This window comes from Pan troglodytes, chromosome 1 (genome assembly GCF_028858775.2).
Source record: "Pan troglodytes isolate AG18354 chromosome 1, NHGRI_mPanTro3-v2.0_pri, whole genome shotgun sequence".
Taxonomy (NCBI): Eukaryota; Metazoa; Chordata; class Mammalia; order Primates; family Hominidae; genus Pan; species Pan troglodytes.
Window position 1 is genome coordinate 36,352,579 of NC_072398.2, and position 25,271 is coordinate 36,377,849.

At 39.5% G+C, this 25,271-nt stretch overlaps 1 protein-coding gene across 7 annotated transcripts in view; it reads left to right on the forward strand.

The window, feature by feature from the left end:
• Positions 1–23,909, forward strand: part of NSL1 (NSL1 component of MIS12 kinetochore complex) — a 53,739-nt gene extending 29,830 nt beyond the window's left edge. For 3 of the 7 annotated variants that reach the window (XM_054658543.2, XM_009441449.5, XM_054658518.2), the window contains one exon: positions 22,978–23,909. In XM_054658543.2, the coding sequence (XP_054514518.1) occupies positions 22,978–22,993 (16 nt within the window). In that variant the 3' untranslated portion in view covers positions 22,994–23,909. Of the gene's footprint in view, positions 1–2,621; positions 3,990–22,061; positions 22,130–22,977 lie in introns of those variants that run through there. The other 4 variants (XM_514183.8, XM_003308742.6, XM_054658535.2 and 1 more) reach the window with 3 other exon arrangements.
• Positions 23,910–25,271: the final 1,362 nt, after the last annotated feature.

Genomic DNA, 25,271 nt, shown 5'->3' on the forward strand with positions numbered 1-25,271 from the left:
GGGGACCTGGTTTTACTATTGGGTTCAGTCAGTGTTGTGCCACTGCAGCTCTCCAGGTGGATGCAGTGGGGATGTCAGCAGGGCTCCAGGGATGTGGAGATGTAGGGGCTTTTGGGCCCTAGGGAAGGATATAGTCTGGTGGGAGTTGAATTCTCAAAATGGTGCTATGCTGCAGTGTCTTGGGCTTTGGGGGTATGTGAGGTACCCAGTGCTATCTCTCTGGAATTAATGTTGTATGGACTCCAGACAGCTCCCTATACTAGTCTTAGGGCCTGCAGGGGCCAAGGGGCTCTCCTGTGGTTAGTACTGCAGGATTCTGCAGTAGAAATGTGGGATCTCTCATTTACATTTTCCCTGCTTCCCTTTCTTTCCATGCCTCAGTTGTTCCCTGTCACTGTTCTGCTGAATTCCACTGTTTTTTCTTGGATGCTGTCTTTGACATGTGATTATCTACCCACTGTTTAGTCCTTCTTTGTGGAGGAGGCAGGTGCCAGGTGCCCCTAGTCAGCCATCTTGAAGCCCCCTCCCCATCTCACTTTCTTGATGATGTTCTTTGAAGCACAGAAATTTTAAATTTGGCAAAATCTAATTTACCTATTTTTTTTCCTTTGGTTGCTTTGGTTTTAGTTTCATATTTTAGAAACTGTTGTCTAATATGAAAGTATAAAGATTTATGCTTGCCTTTCTCCTAAGAGTTTTCCACCTTCATTCTTTTGTATGTATATATCCAGTTGTTTTAAGCACCATTTGTTGAAAATGCTTGAATGGTGTTGGAATCTGTGTCAGAAATCAGTTGACTGTAATATGTAGATTTCTTTCTGAACTCTCAATTCTGTTTCATTGATCTTTGTCTGTCCTTAGGCCACTACTACACTGTCTTGATTATTATAGCTTTGTAAGAAATTTTGAAATCAGAAAGTATGAGTCTTCCAACCTTGTTCTTCTTTTTCAAGGTTGTTTTGGCTCTTCTGATCCCTTACATTCAAATTCCGTATGAATTTTGGGATCAGTCTGTCAATTTCTGTCAAGAAGTCAGCTGGGATTTTGGTAGGAATTGTGTTGAAATTGTAGATCACTTTGAGAGTAATGCTATCTTAATGTTAAGTTTTCTGATCCCTGAATAATGGATGGCTTTCCATCTGGAAATTGATTTATTTCAACAGTGTTTTCCAGCTTTTAGCACTTCTTTTGTGAAACTTATTCCTAAATATTTTATTCTTTTGATGCCCTTGTAAATTGAATTATTTTTAAATTTTATTTTTGGTTTCTTCTTTGTTACTGTGTAGAGATAGAATTAATTTTTGTATATTAATCTTGTATCTTACAACCATGTTAAACTCATTTATTAGTTCTAATAGTTGTTTAATGGATGTTTTAAAGGATTTTATATATAGAAGATCATGTCATCTGCAAACAGATATTTTACTTCTTTTCTTTCTAATCTGGATGCCTGACATTCATTGTTGATGAGCAGTCTCTTGAGAATCTGATTACCATTCCTTTATAGATATTCTTTCTCTTCTGACTTTTCGGATTTTCTCTATATTCTTAATGCTCTGAAGTTTACCACAGTATAGCTAGATGTTTATTTTCTAGTATGGTGTTTGACATGTACATTTTCTGATTTATTTCACACTGAAAGTAATATTATTGCTTTTTCTTGCTTGTATGAACAATACATGCACATTCCAAAAATGTTAGAAGCATAAGAAACAAGTTTAAATCACATGAAATCATATACCCAGAGATAAACACTATTAGCATGTTTATGACCAGTAACCAGTATTATGATATATTGCATGATGCCTGTACATCCTCAGTCCATCAGTAGATCCTGCTGCTTTACCTTGGAAACATATTTCAAATCCTGCTGCTTACCAACCAAATCTGTCTCTCCTGCTCTTATCCATGTCACCATATTAGCTTAGGACCACTATAATAGCTTTCCCACTGATTAATATGGTTTGGATGTTTTGTTCCTTCTAAATCTCATGGTTGAAATGGGACCTTCAATGTTGTAGATGGACCTAGTGCAAGGTGTCTGGGTCATGGGGGCAGATCCCTCATCCGTGGCTTGGTGCCCTCCTTGTGGTAATGAGTGAGCTCTCCCTCTGAGTTCACCTGAGAGCTGGTTGTTTTAAAGACTGTGGCACCTCCCCACATCCACATCCTTGCTCCATCTCTTGCCATGGATGTACCGTTCCTCCTTTGGCTTCCATCATGATTGAAAGCTCACTGAGGCCCTACCAGAAGCTGAGCAAATGTTGGTGCTATGCTTGTACAGCCTGCCGAACTGTGAGCCAATTAAACCTCTTTTCGTTATAAATTACCCAGTCTTACATATTCCTTTATAGTAATAAAACAGACTAACACCCTGGTCTCCTTCCATCCAGTTCTACTTTTCACACAGCATCCAAACAATTTCTTTTAAAGCACAATCAGATTATGTCACTCCCTGTTGAAGGCCCTCCAGTGGCTCCCCATTATAATTCCTTTGGTCTAAGAGGCCCTCAATGATACGGTCCCCGGCTGCTTCTCTGATCTCATCTCTGACAGTGTTCACTTACCATCTCACCCTCGCTTACTGTGCTCCACTAACACTAATATTCTTGCTATTTCAGGACATACCAAGAACACACTGGCCCTACGACTTTCATACTCGCAACTCCCTGTATTTGAAACTGCTCTCCGAAACTACCTGCCTGACTCTTGCACTTCATTCAGCTCTCTGTTCAAAGTGTCAGTTCATCTGATACACCTTACAACCTGTGTCAGATTCTCTTATGACTCCCTTGATCATACTGTATCCCTTTAACCTGCTTTATTTTTCTCTGCCACTTACAGATATTATATAATTTCTCCTTATTTTCCTCTTCCCTCCCCACAGTATTGTAAGCTCCCTGTGAGCAAGAACTTTGGGATGCCCAGCTTTCCCTCTTTTTTCTTTTCTTTTCTTTTTTTTGAGACGGAGCCTTGCTCTGTCGCCCAGGCTGGAATGCAGTGGCACGATCTCAGCTCACTGCAACCTCCACCTCCCAGGTTCAAGTGATTCTCCTGCCTCAGCCTCTAGAGTAGCTGGGATTACAGGCGCCCGCCATCACGCCTGGCTAACTTTTGCATATTTAGTAGAGACAAGGTTTCACCATATTGGCCAGGCTGGTTTCAAAGTCTTGAACTCGGGTGATCCTCCCACCTCGGCCTCCCAAAGTTCTGGGATTACAGGCATGAGCCACTGCGCCCAGCCCCTGACTCTTAAGATTATTCTCTGACATGGTACACTCAATAAATATTTATATTTTTGCAAACAATACATAATTTTATATAAATAGGATTGAATTACATATTACGTTGTCCCTTTTAAAAACCAAAGTCGGCCGGATGCAGTGGCTCACACCTGTAAGCCCAGCACTTTGGGAAGCTGATCGCTTGAGCACAGGAGTTTGAGACTAGCTAGGGCAACATGGCAAAACCCCGTCTCTACAAAAAATACAAAAATTAGCCAAGCATGGTGGTGCACGCCTGCAGTCCCAGCTACTCGGGAAGCTGCAGAGGGAGGATCATTTGAACCCAGGAGGTCAAGGCTGCAGTGAGCTATGGTCCTGCCACTACACTCCAGCCTGAGTGACAGAGTGAGAACCTGTCTCAAAAAAACCCAACAAGGATAGCATTGTATTTTTACTTTTTGGTTTCTTCTCTCTCTTCCTGCCACCCCTTTAGATATCCAACATTAACCTGGTATGAATTCATTTATCCTTTTTTCTGTGCTTATATAATTGTTACAGGAATAAATATGCACTGGACATTTTGGGGGCATAATTTACAGAAAATTTATTCATGTATTCAAATTATCTGCAATTTCCTAGCTTAAGTTTATGGTAGACATCCTCCATTCGACTGCCGTAGCTCTAACCTTATTGTTTTAAATTGTGGTTATCTTTTAAATTGTATTTCTTGTGCTTTTAATAAATGCAAGCTTAATGTAAAATTTTTAATAATTACATATAGATATATATGAAAATATATACATATTCATATTTATATGAAATATACCATAACCTCACCTCCCAATCTGTCACATCCCACACATCTTCAAATAGGCAACTATTATCAGTTTGCTGTGTCTAATTTTAGATCTTTATCAATGCATTTGTATGCACATAGGTAGACACAGGGTTTTTTTTAGTTATTTATATAAATATTACATAATGCATTTTATTCTGTCATTGTTTTTCTTTTTTCACTCAACATGTAACATAGTTCAACTCCATGGTTTTTTTTTTGTTTTTTGTTTTTTTTTTCTTTTTTATTGATCATTCTTGGGTGTTTCTCGCAGAGGGGGATTTGGCAGGGTCACAGGACAATAGTGGAGGGAAGGTCAGCAGATAAACAAGTGAACAAAGTTCTCTGGTTTTCCTAGGCAGAGGACCCTGCGGCCTTCCACAGTGTTTGTGACCCTGGGTACTTGAGATTAGGGAGTGGTGATGACTCTTAACGAACATGCTGCCTTCAAGCATCTGTTTAACAAAGCACATCTTGCACCGCCCTTAATCCATTCAACCCCGAGTGGATACAGCACATGTTTCAGAGAGCACAGGGTTGGGGGTAAGGTCACAGATCAACAGGATCCCAAGGCAGAAGAATTTTTCTTAGTACAGAACAAAATGAAAAGTCTCCCATGTCTACCTCTTTCTACACAGACACAGCAACCATCGGCTTTCTCAATCTTTTCCCCACCTTTCCCCCCTTTCTATTCCACAAAACCGCCATTGTCTTCATGGCCCGTTCTCAATGAGCTGTTGAGTACACCTCCCAGATGGGGTGGTGGCCGGGCAGAGGAGCTCCTCACTTCCCAGTAGGGGCGGCCGGGCAGAAGCGCCCCTCACCTCCCGGACGGGGCGGCTGGCCAGGCGGGGGGCTGACCCCCCCCACCTCCCTCCCGGACGGGGCGGCTGGCCGGGTGGGGGGCTGACCCCCCACCTCCCTCCTGGACAGGGCGGCTGGCCGGGCAGAGGGGCTCCTCACTTCCCAGTAGGGGCGGCCGGGCAGAGGCGCCCCTCACTTCCCCGACGGGGCGGCTGGCCCAGCGGGGGGCTGACCCCCCCCACCTCCCTCCCGGACGGGGCGGCTGGCCGGGCGGGGGGCTGACCCCCCACCTCCCTCCTGGACAGGGCGGCTGGCCGGGCAGAGGGGCTCCTCACTTCCCAGTAGGGGCGGCCGGGCAGAGGCGCCCCTCACTTCCCCGACGGGGCGGCTGGCCCAGCAGGGGGCTGACCCCCCCCACCTCCCTCCCGGACGAGGAGGGAGGACGCTCCTCACTTCTCAGACGGGGTGGCTGCCGGGCGGAGGGGCTCCTCACTTCTCAGACGGGGCGGTTGCCAGGCAGAGGGTCTCCTCACTTCTCAGACAGGGCGGCCGGGCAGAGACACTCCTCACATCCCGGACGGGGCGGCAGGGCAGAGGTGCTCCCCACATCTCAGACGATGGGCGGCCGGGCAGAGACGCTCCTCACTTCCCAGATGTGATGGCGGCCGGGAAGAGGCGCTCCTCACTTCCTAGATGGGATGGTGGCCGGGCAGAGACGCTCCTCACTTTCCAGACTGGGCAGCCAGGCAGAGGGGCTCCTCACATCCCAGACGATGGGCGGTCAGGCGGAGACGCTCCTCACTTCCCAGACGGGGTGGCTGCCAGGCAGAGGCTGCAATCTCGGCACTTAGGGAGGCCAAGGCAGGCGGCTGGGAGGTGGTTGTAGCGAGCCGAGATCACGCCACTGCACTCCAGCCTGGGCGCCATTGAGCACTGAGTTAACGAGACTCCGTCTGCAATCCCGGCACCTCGGGAGGCCGAGGCTGGCAGATCACTCGCGGTTAGGAGCTGGAGACCAGCCCGGCCGACGCATCGAAACCCCGTCTCCACCAAAAAAAAACGAAAACCAGTCAGGCGTGGTGGCGCGCGCCTGCAATCGCAGGCACTCGGCAGGCTGAGGCAGGAGAATCGGGCAGGGAGGTTGCAGTGAGCTGAGATGGCAGCAGTACCGTCCAGCTTCGGCTCGGCATCAGAGGGAGACCGTGGAAAGAGGGGAGAGGGGAGGGGGGGAGGGGAGAGGGGAGAGGGCAACTCCATGGTTTTTATTGGTAATTTTTTTCTTGCTTATACACACAGAGACAATTTTATTTAAATAATATTATATATGTATTTTTGTTTTTTGTGAGAGATTATTTGGTTTTGCTAGATTCCTCTTTTCTCCCATCTTCCATTAACATCTCCATATATACTTTTATCTGAGGACTCCTATATTCTAGAAAATCTTTAACCTAATCCTTCAACTTTGCTTCTTTCTCATTTCTTCTATTTTTGTATTTTATGTTTTTATTTTATAACCTATTTTTCTTTTGCAATGTCTTATGATTTTCTTTAGCTATTGGAGCTGTGTAGCATTTTAAAGTCATTTTTATATTGCTCTATTTTCATTTCATCTGCAGTAAATTCCTCTCCCTGACATTGTTTATACTGGCTGTCTTTCATGGTTTTAATTTCTTCATTTATTTTAGACTTTTGATTTGCAAGTGCTTCTTGACTAGAATTTTTCATGTGCATATCTGTCTACCACTGCTTTCACTCCCTCTGTCTAGTAGGTTTGGTTGCCTTCCATCTGGCCCCAAACAATCCCAGGCTGGAGCCATATCTTAACACTGGCAACAGAGGGCCTCTGTCCCAGTGTGACACTGGAGATTGGTCCAGGCCCAGGCTTGGAGGCATTATCTGCTTCCCATCATTTCTGGTTTAGCTTTAAGTAAGCTTCGCTTCCTGGCAGCGGTTAGGAGCAGTTTTGTCTTTTGAGTTGGTTTTTTTTTTTTTTTTTTTTTTTTTTTTGAGACAGAATTTTACTCTTGTTGCCCAGGCTGGAATGTAATGGTTGCTCACTGCAACCTCTGCCTCCTGGGTTCAAGTGATTCTCCTGCCTCATCCTCCTGAGTAGCTGGGATTACAGGTGCCCACCACCACGCCCGGATAATTTTTGTATTTTTAGTAGAGGCGGGGTTTCACCATGTTGGCCAGGCTAGTCTCGAACTCCTGACCTCACGTGATCCACCCATCTCAGCCTCCTTAAGTGCTGGGATTACAGGTGTGAGCCACCGCGCCAGGCTGGTTAGTGGCAGTTTTTTTCAGCCACCTTTTCAGGGTGGGTAAACTCTGTCTCAGCCCTCGGTTTCAAACAGTGAAGCTGTCTCTTCGTTTCCTGTTTCTCTGGAGCACTTCGAACACCTTTTCTCTTGCAGGAGGCCAATTCCTGGCTACTTCTGCCTACCGGTAGGCCTGCAGCTTTAGCCTGACTTGCAGCTTTTTCTCTTCTCCTTTTTTTCTGGTTCATTGAAATGTTTTATTTTGTATATGCTTTAGGATATGTCATTTTAATTTTCTATATTCGCTGATGCTTTTGGACACAGGAAGGGAGTTTTATGCACTACTGAAATCAACTTGACTAAGAAGTCTTAGGATACTTTTAAAAATGCAAATCAGTTTTCAGTCCTCTGCTTAAAATCCTAAACTCTAGACTTTTAGCATTCCCTTAGGTGATCTGGCCCCTACCTACCTCTCCAGATTTATTTCAGGCACTTTCCTGTTTGCTGCCAGTCTTTCAGTTCTTTGAAAGTGCCTCACTGTCACACATGCATGCCCCCTCGCCCAAGTTTGACATCTTCCCAGTTCTCTTTTCTCATTTAAATGTTACCTCCTCAGAGAGATCTTACCTAACCACCCTCATTAAAATACTCTCCCCAGTTGTTTATCACGACACCTGTTTATTTCCTTAATAGCACTTGTTACAGCTTATAAGTATTTGTGTTTATTTTCTTGTTTATGCTCTCTCACAAAACTGAAAGCTCCATGAGTTTTTTAATATTATATTTACATTATATGTAGCCAGCATATAGCAGCATGCCCAATAAATACATCATGAGTGACTGTTACTCATCGGTCCATTCAGTTGTATATATTGAATGTCTACAGTATGACAGAACTGTTCTCAATGTGGCAGATGTAATATTAGTGAGCAGCACAAAGTTCTTACTCTATAGAGTTTATATTTTAGTGGGAGAAGAAAAGTAATAAATATAAAAATAAATAAGTGACATCAGTGCTTTAGGGTGGTGTGTTTAGGTGATGGGGAAACACTTTTCTGAGATAGTAACAGGAAGGAATTTATCTGGTGATGATCAAGAAAAAGAGCTGTCAAGCAGAGGGAAGAGCTAGAATAAAGTTCTTAAATCAAGAATGAGCTTGAGTATTCATGGAACAAAAGACCAGAGAGGCTGTAGTGAAGTGAGTAATAGAGGGAAGAAGCATTGCAAGACAATGTCAAAAACTTGGCTGAGGCCAGATAATACGAGTGAGGGTCAGGAGTTTGAAAGTGTGCCTTAAGAGAGGTGCAACATGGTACTGAAGGAGGTGGTGAGGTGTAGGTGGGAAGGTGTGCTGCAGAGGGTTTCATCTACTGAGCAAATGGGTTCAACACATCTCTATAAATTGTAGCAAAGGGTTATCTTTCAGAAAATCATAAATCACTGCTGTGTTTTTGGTTTCATTTTCACCAGGGATGCTGTTTTCCAATTCTTGGTTCTAATGGCTTAATTACCTCTTTAGAAACCAGTAGAAGCCACACATCCGATGCTGTGCGTGATTGCTTGTTTATATTCATAAAATACATTGGAAATAGAAAGGAAGTACTCACTTAGTGCTTTTTTTTTTTTTTTTTTTTGCTGAATTTCTGAATTTGGGCAGGCTTTTGGAAGTTCATGTTTCCTAGTTTAGTCAGTACAGTGACCTGAAAGCAAAACTAGGTTGATTACTCAATCTTTCATTTCCACTTTTTCATTTCCCTGTGTTTTAGAAAGCAAGTGACTAGGGAAGGCAGTGTTCTCAAGGATGCCTAACTTCCACATTTTTAAGAGCAAACTCTTTTTAAAAATATCCTTATAGCAATCTACTGATGAGCTGTCCACCAATAAGATGTGGTCTCATTTGACATTTACAACCTTTTATAATCCTGTTGTAATGAATAATTGCTTCCATATTGCCTTTTTTTAAAGTTCTTTGAAATTAACTGAAGAGACTCCCTTTTTTCCCTGTCCTTCACTAAACATGTAGCGATGGCAAGGAGCTATTTTAAGTTTCTGTATGGTAAACTTAATGATACTTCCAGTTCTTTTGCTGACCCTACAGGCAGAGGACTCAGAGGCAGTTCCGCTTCTTTCCTAATAATGCTGTCTTGCTTAAGCCACTGTCACAATATTTACAGGTAGCCACTCACAAATAGTTACACTTTAAAAATTCATGTAAGTCTGAGTTTTGGAATTTGAAATACACTTCCCACTGGGAAAAAAATGTATAAATAAATAAATAAATATGTTTCTAGGCAACCCTTTACAGGCTTATTAAACCTTAATCTATAATGTAGCTGAAATACTATACATTTATGATGAAAAAATTAGGAAAATCATATTTCAGATGCATATTAGTTCCACTATATGACATTTAAGTAGAATTTTATATGGAATAGTTTGGCTCCTTTAACACCATTGTTGGTGGTGAGAAGGGTAAGTAGTGGTGTCACGAGGTTCTAGAGAGAAGGCATTGAGAATGGTCCTCAAGAAAGCCCATCCCATCTCCTGCGTGGCATGGACCGGCCATCTGCATGTGAGACAGTCTTAAGTCACATACTTGTATATCAGGAGTATTGTATGATCTTACTAGTTGCAAAATGTGAAAAAAATCATTTAGAATAATCTTGAGTGAGGGAGTGAAAAGTATATATATTTTGAAATTTCCTAAGCAGATATTGTTGGAAAAATGCCTTTTTCATGCATTTACAGATAATATATTCATATATTTAGTGACCATTTTTAGTTGTGTTTTCCTTCTTTTGTCTTTAAAAAAATGGTTTTATTAATTATTGGTGCTACTTAGTTTTAAATGCAAAGGACTTAATTCATTTAAAAAGAAAAAAAGGTACCATAAAGTTAATAGTTTAAACATTTAATTCTATAATTGTTCTAGAGTTTTAATGTTTTAGTTCTTTACCAGGCACAATTATTTCAAGAGATTTTCATTATGTTGAAGCTAACTTTTTACCATTAGTTAACTTATATTCTTATGAGGACAGTATAATTCCTGACAAAGCAGTATTTTGGAAAGTTATAGAATGTAGAAGAGTGTGTGCTTTGGATTCTAGGAGGGAGATGTGAGTTCTTACTCAAGTCTAGATACATTTCTCAGCTTCTGTTTCTTTACCTACAAAAGGAGGCTGATGAAACCCACTTGCCTCCCAGGGTTGCTAAAATTGCATAAGATTGATTGAGAATGTATGTCAGCCCATACTACTATAGGAATGGGCTGTCCATGGAACAGGTAGGGAAAGTTTTCATGCCATTGTGTTTTTCTTCCTTGTACCCTTCTTCCTTTTATAACTAAGTTTCTCAAATGAATAATCTATACTCAGTAGCTTCACTTTTAATCTTTCATTCTTGTAAAAAAAATCAATAGTATTTCATATTTGTATTTTTATGACTATGTAAGTGTTCTTCAATCTGAGTCAGGTAATTATTATTTTGTTCCTGAGTCAGATAATTATTACTATGAGTATATTCTTTCTTGAATAGCTTTCTACCCCTTTTGGAACAATAATTGCTTTATTATTATTTTTTTTCCTTTGAGGCGGTCTTGCTCTGTGACTCTGGCTGGAGTGCAGTGGCGCTATCTTGGCTCACTGCAACCTCTGCCTCTCAGGTTCAAGCCATCCTCCCGCCTCAGCCTCCCTAGTAGCTGGGATTACAGGCGCCCGCCACCATGCCCGGCTGATTTTTTGTATTTTTAGTAGAGACAGGGTTTCACCATGTTAGCCAGGCTAGTCTCGAACTCCTGACCTCAGGTGATTTACCTGCCTCTGCCTCCCAAAGTGCTGGGATTACAGGTGTGGCTCACCATACCTGGCCTATTTTTCTGTTTGCTTTGTTTTCTGTTGTGTCTAACAGAACTGTAAAATTCATCTCAATATGGCAAACACTTAAGGTTATCTCTCAGATCCATTTTTAAACTTTATCTTTTCCTCGGAGATACTTCTCTGGGAGCCTTCTGCCCTCCTATTCCAGTCTGGACTGGCCGCTGTCTAGGCCTGGTGCAAAATTTTCATCCTGCCTGTTCCTTTCATCATCGTCCTGGGAATTTCCCTTCCTTCTCTCATGTTTTGAATCGTGTTTCCTGGTTCCTGTTTTCTACTCTTTCTTGATTTATTCTCTTGTCTTTGATGTATCACATCCTCTACCACCCACCTCCTACCCCAGCGGACTCCCAGCTCACCTAGCACCAAATCCTCTATTAAGGCAATTTTCTTACATCACCTGTGAAGATTTCCCTCTCCCTTCAGTTCCCTTGTTAGATTGATCTCACCCTCCTTTGTGCCTCCATGGCACCCTCTATCATAGCCTTGGTCCATCATGACTACTGAACACCTGCTGTACACGTTAGGCACTCTGTTCAACATTAGGGATTCTGAGATTAAAAGAATGTGTTTCCTGTTCCCAAGGGAGTTCTGGAAGCTAAATGAGAATGCCAGGGTTCTCACTGGGGTTAGTACTGCCCTCTAGTGGACCCTTTGAAAAAGTGAAAGAAAGTTTTTGGTTGCCATATTAATGGGAAAGTGTAGCTGGTGGCACTTTGTAGTCAGGGGCCAGGCATACTAGATGTCTCATATGTCCAGCACAACTTTAGGATATCTCACTAGACATTCATTTGTTAAAATATGTTTATAATTATTCAGCCTAGGACCTAATTCCATTTTACACACAAACCCAAACTACTCTTAGCACTTTTTACATTGTCATTGCTTGTGCAACCGATAGAAAACAGCTATTGTTCAGCAATGTGAGTTTAGAGACAAATTTCTTTTTAAGGCAGCATGAGATATTTTAGGAATTCTTTATATTGGTCATTGATGGCGCTTAGTCTCTAAGAATCCTAGTGAGAGGCTTCACAAATCAGTGAATATGGTTATCAGTGCCGTTAATTAAAAAATAAAGTGTAGGCTGGGCATAGTGGCTCACACCTGTAATCCCATCACTTTGGGAGGCTAAGGCAGGAGGACTGCTTGAGTCCAGGAGTTTGAGGCTGCAGTGAGCTATGATCATGCCACTGCACTCCGGCCTGGGTGACAGAGTGAGATGCTTGAGCCCAGGAGTTTGAGGCTGCAGTGAGCAGTGATCACATCACTGTACTCCAGCCTGGGTGACAGATCGAGACCCTGTCTCAAAAAAAAAAAAAAAAAAAAAACACAATAAAACGCAAAATCCCTTAAGTGATGGATTATTTTGTAAAGTTTGTAATGTAAACAATATAATAACAATGAAGAAGAATATGATTTGACCTTACCCTATTCATAAAAGATAACTTTTCATATTAAATGTTAAGAAATATTTTGTTCATTATTGTATGTGTGTGTGTGCACATATATTGCAGTATAACATATAATGCACAGCTTTATGAATTTATTTACATGCATACACCTACACACATGTAACTGCCACCATGATCTAGAAATAGAATATCTGCATAGTTGGAAAATATAGGATAAACTTATTTTTAAACAGTATATTGATTATATTTTTTTAATACTGTGCCTATTATGTTTTCATGTATACAATAAATACAATTCAGAGTGTCCAAAAAACCTGGAAGCATAAAGAAAACAGTGTGTTTATTGTATTTTAAAAAATATTCACAATTGGGGCCACTGCTTTAAATTTAGAAGTGTTTTACTTGGAAAAATATATTGAGGTTGAAGAAAAAGATATTGAACATATTATTTGAAAATGTAACTAGCACATATTTATCCTGTTCCCCAGCCTTATGGATACCCTGTATAACATTTCCAGTACCCCAAAATGTTTCCCATACCCCTTTTTAGTCATTATACCATTTCTATCAGGTATAACCACTATTCTGACTTACATCATCATAGATTTTTGTCTTTTCTTGAACTTCATGTAAATGGAATCATATAGTATGCATTCTTGTGTTACCTTCTTTAAATTGGTGTTATTCCTATGAGATTCATCCACGTTTTGAATGTAGCAGAAGTTCTTTGTTATTGTGTAGTATTCCATTGTGTGTCTACAGACAATTTATCTCTTCTGTTGTTACTTGATTTGTTTCCAGATTTTGGCTATATGAATAAAGCTACTATGAACATTCTTATACCACATTTATACTCATCTCTCATAGATATATATCTAGAAATAGAATTTTTGGGTCACATGTAGGCATATGTTTGGCTTTTATAGCTATTACTAAAAAGTTTTCTGAAGTGGTTATTTCAATTTATACTTCTAACAGCAGGTATGATAGTTACAGTTGTTCCGTATCCCTAACAACAATTCATAGTGTTACTAGATTACATAATATTTATTCAATCAGTGTTAAGTAAAAAGTTAACAGATATTATCATATCATTAAATATATTTGAAACTGCAAGAAGATGATATAAATCACATTAAAGTGAAGGAATTATAGTATTTATCTACAATCATATATTATTTGAAAGTAAGGCTGGTCACCGTGGCTCATACCTGTAATCCCAGCACTTTGGGAGGCCAAGGTGGAAGGATCACTTGGGGTTGGGAGTTCGAGACCAGCCTGACCAACACGGTGAAACCCCATCTCTACCAAAAAATGCAAAAATTAGCCAGGCCTGGTGGCACATGCCTGTAGTCCCAGCTACTCAGGAGGCTGAGATATGACAATCACTTGAACCAGGAGGCAGAGGTTGCAGTGAGCCGAGATCGCACCACTGCACTCCAGCCTGGGTGACAGAGTGAGACCCTGTGTCAAAAAAAGAAAAAAGAAAATAAATCTCACTAGGAATTTTATTTCTACCTAAGATAAGCCTAAATTTATTCCTTTGAAAATATATTGCTCTCATGTTGTATTAGTTATCTATTGCTGCCTAACAAATTATCCCAAAGTTTAGCTGCTTAAAACAATAAATGTGTTATCTCTTACTGTTTCTGAGGGTCATTAATCTGATAGCAGCTTAGCTGGGTAGTTCTAGCATAGGGCTCCCACAAGGTTGTAGTCAAGATGTCATTTGGAGCTGCAGTTATCTCTCAGGGCTCACCTGGGACTGTGGGAAATCCACTTTCAAACTCACTCACATAGTTGTTGGCAGTACAGCCCTGGCTGGTGTGTTAGAGACTTTAGTTCCTTACAACGTGGGCCTCTCCATAAGCTTCTGTAACGTGTCAGCCTACTTCTCGCAGGACGAATGATCTGAAAGGCATAGGGAATGAATGAATAAATGAATACCCAAGACAGAAGTTGTCTTTTTTATAACCTAATCTTGGAAGTGATTTGCTATTACTTGAGCTGTTAGTTACTGGTCATGCAGGCTGACCTAGTACACTGTGGGAGAGGACTGCACAAGGAGGCATGAATACCCTGCACAAGGCAGAGATCACTGGGGGCCATCTTTTTTTTTTTTTTTGCTCTGTCGCCCAGGCTGGAGTGCAGTGCGATCTCAGCTCACTGCAACCTCCGCCTCCTGGGTTCCAGTGATTCTTGTGCTTCAGCCTCCCTTGTAGCTGGGACTACAGGCACGCACCACCATGCCTGGCTAATTTTTGTGTTTTTAGTAGAGATGGAGTTTTGCCATGTTGGCCAGGCTGGTCTCGAACTTCTGGCTCAAGTGATCCACCCACCTCAGCCTCCCAAAGTGTTGGGATTACAGGCCTGGGCCACCGCACCTGGCCACAGGGTCCATCTTGAAGACTACCACACATATGGATGCTTATTTTTTGTTGTGGCAGTGGCAAAGTACACATAAAATTTACCATTTTAACCATTTTGAAGTGTATGATTCACTGGCAGCACATTCATAAAGTTGTGCAACTCATCTAAGCAGTTTCTTACCTTTGGCATGGAGCATCTTAGTTTATTTTTTCATTTTCAACCTATGTTTGTCTTTGGATCTAAAGTGAGTTATAGACAGAATAGAGTTGGAATCATGTCTTTCTTATCCGTTTGCCAACTTTTGTCTTTAATTGGAAAGTTTAATCCATTTACACTTACTGATAAGGAAGGACTTTTGCTATTTTGGTATTTGTTTTCTATACTTTTTTACTTCCACAATTCCTCCATTACTGTCTTCTTTTTTGTTTAATTGAGCTTTTTGAAGTGTGCCACTTTTATTATTTTCTGTATAGTTCTTAGGGGTTTTTTTTAGTGGTTTCCTTGGGGATTACAATTTGCATCTGAAATTTATAACAATGTAGTTTGAATTAATACCACTTTAGTTTTAATACTGTATAGAACTTCTTCTATACAGCTCTGTTTCTCCCCCTTTATGTTGTCATTGTCACAGATTTCATCTTTATACATTGTATATCCATTAATGTAGATTTATAATTGTTGTTTGATGCATTTGTCTTTTAAATTATGTAGAAAAAAAGGAGACGTCACAAGCTAACTTTTATATTTACCTATGTAGTTACCTTTATTGGTATTCTTTATTTGTTCGTGTGGCTTCAAGGTGCTGTCTAGCATCCTTTCATTTCAGCCTGAAACACTGTTAGCAGTTTTGTAGTCCAGGTTTACTAATTATTAACTCCTTCAAGTTGTTTTGTTTTGTTTGTTTGTTTGTTTGTTTTTGAGATGGGGTCTTACTCTGTCACCCAGGCTAGAGTGTGGTGGTGCCATCATAGCTCACTGCAGCCTCAGCCTCCCTGGGCTCAGGTGATCCGTCCACCTCAGTCTCCTGAGTAGCTGGGACTACAGGCATGTGCCACCAAGCCCAGCTGATTTTTTTGTATTTTTGTTAGGCATGGGGTTTCGCCATGTTGTCCAGGTTGGTCTCAAACTCCTGGGCTCAAGTGATCTGCCCACCTCAGCCTCCCAAAGTGCTGGGATTATAGGCATGAGCCACTGTGTCCAGACAATTCCCTCAGTTTTTATCTGGAAATGTCTTAATTTCACCTTCATTTTTGAAGGATATTTTTGGCAGATAGTGAATTCTTGGTGGACAGATTTTTTTAAAAGTCTTTCAGCACTTTAACCATATCCTCCCAGTGCTCTATTCTTCATGGTTTCTGATGAGACATTGGCTGTTAATCTGATTGAGGATGTCTTATATGTAATGAATCACTTCTCTCTTGTTGCTTTCAGGATTCTGTCTTTAGCTTTCAGCAGTTTGATTAGTATGTGTCTTGATGTGGCTTTCCTTGAGTTTTTCTGCTTGGAGTTTGTTGAGCTTCTTGGATGTGTAAATGCTTGGAGTTTGTTGAGCTTCTTGGATGTGTAAATGCATGTATTATCAAATTTGGGAAGTTATTGGCCATTATCTCTTAAGATATTTTTTCTGCCCCTGTCTCTTCTCTTCCCCTTCTGAGACGCTTGTTATGCATATGCATATGCATATATATATATATATATATATATATATATATATATATATAGTTTGTTGGTTGGTTGGTTGGTTTGTTTTGAGATGGAGTCTCACTCACTCTGTTGTCCAGGCTGGAGTGCAGTGGCACAATCTTGACTCACTGCAACCTCGGCCTCCCAGGTTCAAGCAATTCTCCTGCCTCAGCCTCCAGAGTAGGTGGGACTACAGTCATGCACCACCACACCCAGCTAATTTTTGTATTTTTAGTAGAGACGGGGTTTCACCATGGCCAGGCTGGTCTCAAACTCCTGACTTCACGTGATCTGGCCGCCTTGGCCTTCCAGAGTGCTGGGATTACAGGCGTGAGCTATGGCACCTGGCCTTGTTATGCATATATTGATGGGCTTGATGGTGCCCACAGATCTCTTAGACTTCATTTGGCCTACCTTCAAGTTCCCTAATTCTTCTGCCTGCCCAAATCTGCTGTTGAACACTCACCGTCTCCCCTCTGAGTTTTTCATTTCAGTTATTATACTTTTTAGCTCCAGAATTTTTTTTGTTCCTTTTTATAATTTCTGTCTGCCTTTGGTATTCTCTGTTTGGTGACACACATTATTTAGGTTTTCTTTAGTTCTTTGAGCATATTAAGATAATTGATGGAAAGTCTTTATCTAGTCAGTCCAGTGTCTGAACCTCCTCAGTGACAGTTTGTTAATTTCCTTTTTTTCCTGTGAATGGACCATACTTTCTTGTATTTTCGCATGCCTCATAATTTTTTGTTGAAAACTGGACATTTCAAATATTTTAATATGGTAACTCTAGAAATGAGATTCTTCCATCTTCCCAGGATTTGTTGTTGCTGCTTGTGGTGAGTTGTTTGTTTAGTGACTTTTCTAAACCTGTTTTGGAAATACCATGTTTTTTGTTGTTTGTAGTCACTGAAGTCTCCATTCCATTAGCTTAGTGGTCAGCTAGTGATTTGTCAGAGATTTCCTTAAATGCCTGGAGCAAAACAAAACATTAAACTCTGTAGGTGTATGTTGGGATATGCCTTCAGCTCTCAGCCAGGCAGTTCATAACGGCCTTTGCCTTCCCATCCTGCTTGTTTGGAGCTTTTCAGCAAGCAGTTTGTTTGCCCCAACTGACTTCCTGTGCTGCATGCTGCATCTGCTGCTTCGTTACCTTTCAATGTTTTTAACAGATAACCTCCAAGTAGCCACTTTTCCACCCTGAGAGAGTTCCGAATCAGGTGAAATAAAGGCAAGCCTTTTGTGTTAGTCCTTCAGAGAGCCACTCACCAGGTCAAAACAATACAATTCTTTGAGAGCAGAGTCTACTCTGTTGTCTCCAGCACCAGTAACCCACTCTGGGAATTACTGCCACCGAGCCAGGAAGAAGGGAATGGGGCAAGGGTAAATTAAAATAGACCAAGTTCTCCTACCAGATTTCACTTGCTCTTGCCTTGATTAAACATTCTGTTGATTGGTGAAAACCCTTGACTGTTTTCCAGATTTTTGATAAAGTTGATTGTGACAGATTTTGCCAGCTTTTTTCTGTGGAGGGATGGGCCTTTGGAATCTCCTATGCCACCATTTTTGATGATGTCACTCCTATGCATGCTATTTTTAAGATAGGGTGATTATATTTAAAGATTGTATATACAAGGTATTTAAGAATTTGAATATACATGAAGTATATTTGGAGTATACATGGAACCTGTTAATGAACATGTGGAGGAAGGGAAAATTGAGCTAAAAAAAAAACAAATAAGCCAGGCGCTGTGGTTCACGGCTGTAATCCCAGCACTTTGGGAGGCCGAGGCGGGCGGATCACAAGGTCAAGAGATCGAGGCCATTCTGGCTAACATGCTGAAACCCTGTCTCTACTAAAAATGCAAAAATTCGCTGGGCATGGTGGTGCATGCCTGTAGTCCCAGCTACTCAGGAGGCTGAGTCAGGAGAATCACTTGAACCTGGGAGGTGGAGGTTGCAATGAGCTGAGATCGCACCACTGCACTCGCTGCTGGCGACAGAGGGAGACTCCATCTCAAAAAAAAAAAGAAAAAAAAAACAAAGTAAACAAAAATCTTTGCAGCTAGAGCTACATTTAATCAGTAAATGTTTTAGATTCAGTTGAGACTTTCATACCTGTTTTTTCCTAAGGAATTACTTAGAGCATTTCCAACAATTTTAATTAAAAGGGATTTTAATTAAATGCAGTATTTAGTTATTACAAAAGCAGCAAAGCTGATGGAAAATATGTAACAAAGTTTGAGAGTCCTTAGGACTAGAACCAAATGTTACTGAATTAACAGAAGCACACAAAATATAGGGATCTCATTTTTTTTTAAGCAAAAGTGGTTTAGGTATATTTGCTATTGTCAAACTAAATATTAAAAATTATATTTTTGTACCACAATGATAAGAAATTATGTGAAGATTTAAAATGTTTAAAGTATTCTAATTATAGTTTTGAATTGCCTGTTTTGAGTGTTAGTCAGATTAACTAGAGAGAGGTCAGCCACATATCATCTCTATAGTTTCTTGTGTTAATATTTTGCCTAATCCATCCTCTATTTCTCATCACCTTTCGACAGTATGATCTTTGAAGTCTTTTTAAGTTAATGTATATATTGACTATAGTCTAAATTATGGGAATTTTGAAGCAGGAGATATGTTTTCTGGTAGACTTTAATCTCGCACTTTTTCATGTTATAGGGGATAATTTTGACACTACACTTTTAATAAGGACATCTCATTTGTAGAAATAATGTACTTCCTAATTTTCACCAGTTCAACAGTCAGTACTTTGTCTTGGTATGTTATCTCTATTTCAGTTTTTCTTCCTCTTATATTCAAATAAATCTAATCTATTATTTCTTATGTAACATTAAGTTTTATTCAAGTTCCATCCATACTTCTGATCTTCTGCTTTCTGTATAGAATGGCTTCAAATGTAAATTTTCTTAAGTCCAAGCTTACTCATTATAAGTAGGCACAAGTCTGAGAGTACTTCATTATGTCTTCTGGTATAGTTGGGTCTGAGCATATTTAAACATATTAAGTACATATTTTGATGAATATTATTTCTCCCTTTATTTCTATTTATATGTGTAGAAATATTACCTATGAATTTTGCTTTAGAATAGTAATGGGATCTTTACAAAATATGTTCTGAAGTTGGGGGTGGTGTTGGGTCGGGTCTGATAGGGTTGAGAAATTTATTCTACACAAATTAGTGCAATGATGTCTTCCAGGCATTGTACTAGAACTGTGCAGGACCCAGTGGGAGCCTGTAGCAAGGCAGGGTCCATTCAGGCAGGAGGTGAGATATGTGTTAACCGAGATCATGGAAACATGAGACTACCCAGGAAAAGTTTGAGCTAATTTTGAAGAACTTCCTGTGTTTCTCTCTTCTAAACTGAATGTTCCTTGATGGGCAGGGACCATTTTTACTTATTATAAGTACCTGCTGCTCAGCTGTATTAGTCTCTTCTCACACTGCTGTAAAGAAATATCTGAGACTGAGTAATTTCTAAAGAAAAGAGGTTTAATTGGCTCACAGTTCTGCAGGCTGTACAGGAAGCATGATGCTGGCATCTGCTCAGCTTCTTGGGAGGCCTCAGGAAACTTATAGTCATGGCAGAAGGCAAAGGAAGAGCTAGCACCTCACATGGATGGAACAGGAAGAAGCTGTTTTGGGGGTGAGGTGCCACACACTTTCAAACAACCAGATCTCATGAGAACTCACTCACTATCATAACACAGTACCAAGGGGGAAATCGCCCCGTGATCTAATCACCTCCCACCAGGCCCCACCTCTAACATTGGGATTATGATTCGACATGAGATTGGGTGGGGACACAGATCCAAACCAAATCATAAGCCTAGCCCATGGAAGATACATCATAAATGTTCGTTGAACGGATAGCTCCTACACAGGTGTGTAAGCTTGAAGAGAGAGTAAGTGTGGGCCTGGCTAGAATCCATATTGCCACAGGAGGACCAAAGGATGAATTATTTATTTGCCATACCACAGAGAAAATTTAACAATTGTTATGCCCCTGAGTACTTTTGGGGAATCTCCTCAAATCGTAAATAATAGAAATTATGATGTTATTCCAAGGCAAGGATCCTTAGGACCCTCCTGTGAACTTGTATAGGAAAAAAAGTACATTTTTATTTTTACTAGCCTCAAACTGAAATTTAGCATTTCCTTCCATTTTGAATGTAGGTAATAGTGGTGATGTTATCAGTATCACTAACTTTCTTTCTGTTACTTAAAGCTACAGATATTTTCATTTTCTGTTGTTGTGGATACCTCACACTGTTGTTTACACTCATTGTTTTTATATTATGGTAATCATTATGCCATCAATTTTGTTATTTAAATCATCAATAAAGAAGCACATATATTACCTATCACAATTTTCTACTTACATTTTAAATTTTATTTTAAAACATTCTGAAATTTAGAATAAGCAAAACTAATGTATAGTGATGAAAATCAGATAAATGGTTGCTTCTTATGGAGAAAATTGACTGGGAAAGGGGCACAAGAGAACTTTCTAGGGTGATGAAAATGTCCTGTGTCTTGGTATACACTTGTCAATTGAATGCTGAACTTACTGTCTATACATTTCACTATATATAAATTATACCTCAATTTAAAAAACAAGTACATTAAAAATTTTTCTAAGAAGGTGTTCATAGGTTTCACCAAATTGCCAAAGAAATTTCTGGTACAAAAAAAAAAACCCTTTTCTGAGATTATCGTGTTGCCATTGTCTGTCTCCTTCTTTGAGTGCCCTCTTTCAGTAAGCTGTTTTTGTGGTTCATTTCCATTTTTCTAAATGTGTTCTCACTTTTTAAAGATGAACCTAAGACAAGTCAGAAAAGAAAAATAGCAGTTATGAAAGAAATATTTTGCCTGGGTTATTGACCAATCTCTTCTAGCCAGTGAAAATGTGGCCCTCCTAACATAGTTATATACTTGCTTTGACTCTAAGAAATTTCTAGTGAGAACTACTCTTCTAAAAACTAATTCATAGATCATTTCATAATGGAACAATTTTTTCTCATTTTCAGTTTTGTTTAGAGTTTTAGTAAGATTTTTATCTTTCTGTATCATTGAATATGCAAAGATTGGAAGAAGAAAATATGTATTAGGAAGTAAGGAAAGAGAAAGTAGTATTACTGATAATCTGTTCCAGATTAATTCCATCTAGGCATGATCTCAGTGCAGTGTGATTGTATATTCTAAGATCGAATATGTGTTACTTTTATAAAATTCAGAGTAATATAAAAAGTATTTATTTAAAAATGTGATGATAGTGCTCAAAGATGTTAAACATAGTGGTAGGTAATGTATAGAATGAACATTGAACTCTCTTTTAGGGGCACACAGTGTTATGACTACTCGTAATAGAATTTTGTGTACCATCTTATGCTTATAACTTTTAGTTTTACTCTATTATTATAATGGTCTCACTCTAAGAAAGATTAAGCTGAGGTGAATCATCCTAGCAGATTTTTGTCCAGATAGCATCTATATGCCTTTCAGATAGTATCTATATGCCTTTTATGATTTGCTATTAGATAAAAACCTAAAATACTGTTTGGCAATGTTTTTGCAGCCCCTCATATGGAAAATTTGAAATGCAGAGGGGAAACAGTAGCAAAGGAGATCAGTGAAGCCATGAAGGTAAAAGCTATGTGCTAAAAAAATTATCAAATGAACAAAATGTATGGCTAGGTATTTGCATTCAACATTCATATGTGTTTTAGTCTGCTCTAACAGGAATTCTCAGCGGTCCTTTAAATAAATCTTTAATGAATTTATTAAGCAACAGTAACATTTAGAATAGCTGCCATTTATCAGGTACCTACTATGTGCCAGGTAATATACCTGTCTTCTTTAAAGGTTGATTATATTTTTGTGTTCTGGGTGTTAGCAGTTCACCGAACAGTTTTGGATAATAATACCAGCTAAAATGTATTGAATAATTGGTATGGGCACCATCCAACTGCTTTACATATATTGTCTCATGTAATCCTTACATCCTATGAGACAGATACTGTTATTTCTTTTGTAGATGAGGAAGCTGAGGCACAGAGAGGCTAAGCAGGTTGCGCACATAAGTAACCTACAATCCAGCATTTAAAGCCTGGATCAGCAAGGGCACAGTGGCTTACACCTGTAATCCAAGCACTTTGGGAGGCCAAGGCAGTCAGATCACCTGAGGTCAGGAGTTCAAGACCAGCCTGGCCAACATGGTGAAAGTCCACGTCTACTAAAAATACAAAAATTAGCCAAGTGTGGTGGTGCACGCCTGTAGTCCCAACTACTCGGGAGGCTGAGGCAGGTGAATCGCTTGAACCCAGGAGGTGGAGATTGCAGTGAGCTGAGATCACACCACTGCCCTCCAGCCTGGGCAACAAAGCAAGACTTCTCAAGAAAAAAAAAAAATTTAGAGTATGGCATCCATCTTTGTCTGTTTGTGTTTCAACCTGAGATTAATGTTGAATATTACTGTTTTTGTTTGTTTGAAGTCCTTGCCTGCATTAATTGAACAAGGAGAGGGATTTTCCCAAGTTCTCAGGATGCAGCCTGTTATCCACCTCCAGAGGATTCACCAAGAAGTCTTTTCCAGTTGTCATAGGAAACCAGATGCTAAACCTGAGAACTTTATAACACAGATAGAAACCACACCAACAGAGACTGCTTCCAGGAAAACCTCTAACGTGGTACTGAAAAGAAAGCAAACTAAAGACTGCCCCCAGAGAAAATGGTATCCATTGCGGCCAAAGAAAATTAATCTTGATACATGAGCTCTTTCTGTTTATTTTGGGAGTTGAAAATAGGCACCATCAACATTTAGATTACAGCCTAATTAATACCTAGATAAGACTTCATTTGAAATAAGAAATAACTCTTTTACTAGTGATTCATTTATACAGATATAGTATCTCTGTGCGGGGATATGATATAATATTGTATTTCCTTACTGTTTTATCTATTGTAAATAAAAAGCATTTTAAAAAGTATTGACACAAAGCCCATCAGTGGGTATTAAAAATATTAAAAGTGCAGACTTTTACTGTCCTTAAGTGCCATCAACTCTCAGCTCCCTTGTAGCTTTTGTGGGATTTAACAAGTAACAAATTCTGTTGTGTTTCCCTGGTATACATCTTTCTAGGAAAAAAAAAAAAAGAGAGAGAGCTGTATAATGATTTTTCGTTTACATGCTGAAAAGTAATTATCAGTTCTGCACAGCAGCAGATGCAGGGTTTTTTTTTTAAAGATGTAGTTTGATTTATCAAATTAATGTGCTGATGATAATACTGGCTTTGACTTTGTTACTCCATGTTCAGCTAATTTAGGTTTGTGAGATTAACTTTAGGATTTTTTGTTGTGTAAGACAATGATAACTATTATTTGTGCAACATTACTCTTTGAAATAAAAATTGGCATGTAGCCAGTGTTTCCTGCCCGCACTCACTTTTTTCTATAGACCATTAACATAATTTGACTTGGAACTAATGGTTTCTTTTTAGGGTTTCTTATTTATTTCTTTACAGATCATTCCAGTTCAAAATATATATCAGATTAATACACTGGCAAAGTGTCATTGTGTTATTGAACTATTTTACATTTGAAGATGTTTATATATCAGGTATATAATCACTGGGAGAAGTCTGAGAAAACGATATTGGCTTTACTTCTAACATTTAACTATAGTTTCTTATAGCTCTTATTGTGTGTCTTACATTATACAGTGTAGGCAGGGCCATCAAACTTACCAACTGTTTCCCCTTTTGATGACTCTGATACCTTCATTCATTTTTCAAAGGAGTTTACTGATCATGAGGTTGGAAAATCTGTATTTCTCTTGCTTATTATGTATTAATAATTATAAATGTCTAGATTCACCAGAAGTCACCAGAAGGTCTGTCTCAGTGAAGAAAACTTATAAAGCCACTTTACTGCATTTTGTGTTTCAATGTTACAGTTTGAGATCTGTATATTTGTACACAGCCATGTGTTTTTCATTGAAATAATGTACAAAGACTGATCTTGATGCTGTGTATTTTTATGAGTTGTCTTAGGCATTCCTGAGCTCAGCTTCAGTTGGATGGTGGGTCAGCACCCTGCGTTTCTGAACATACTAGACTTCAGTTTAAAACTGTTTTGAGGCTGTATAATATGTGGCTGTTTTTACAGTGCTAATGTTTTTATAGTATTAAAATTCTGTATGATTTGTTTCACTTCAGAGGTCCCCAAACAAAAGAGTTATTGTTAATTCTATTAGATTATATAAGCTACTTGCATTTTGATTATATAAGAACATGGTCCCTCCCTTTTAAGAGAGGTATATTGTGCTACATAGAGTTTTTAAATGACATGATAGATTTGCTCTGAAGTATTCAGCAGAGAAACAAGGAATCAATTAAGGAAATGTGACAAAAATCCTGTTAATGTTGAATCTGTGTAATGAATATATTCTACTTTGTGTTGGAAATTTTTATAAGTTTTTAAAAAATGGTTATATTTTAAAGTCCCCAGGCAGACAGCTGAGATTTGAAATCCTCTTGAGTAAAACTATGAGTTTTACTCCATAGTTATAGCAGAGTTTAAAATAGAAATACCATGGGAAAGACAGTACGTATTAGCATTATTAACTAAGAAAAGCATGACCAATAGCAGTAATAATATTGAATAAGTATACTGTGTAAGAGGAGAAGTTGCATTTCTGCATAGGCCAAGAACTAGTAAGCTAAGGATTAAAAGCAAGAAAGTCTGTAGTTTTAAGGAATTGGAAAGGTTGAAGGAAAAAATTGAAAAT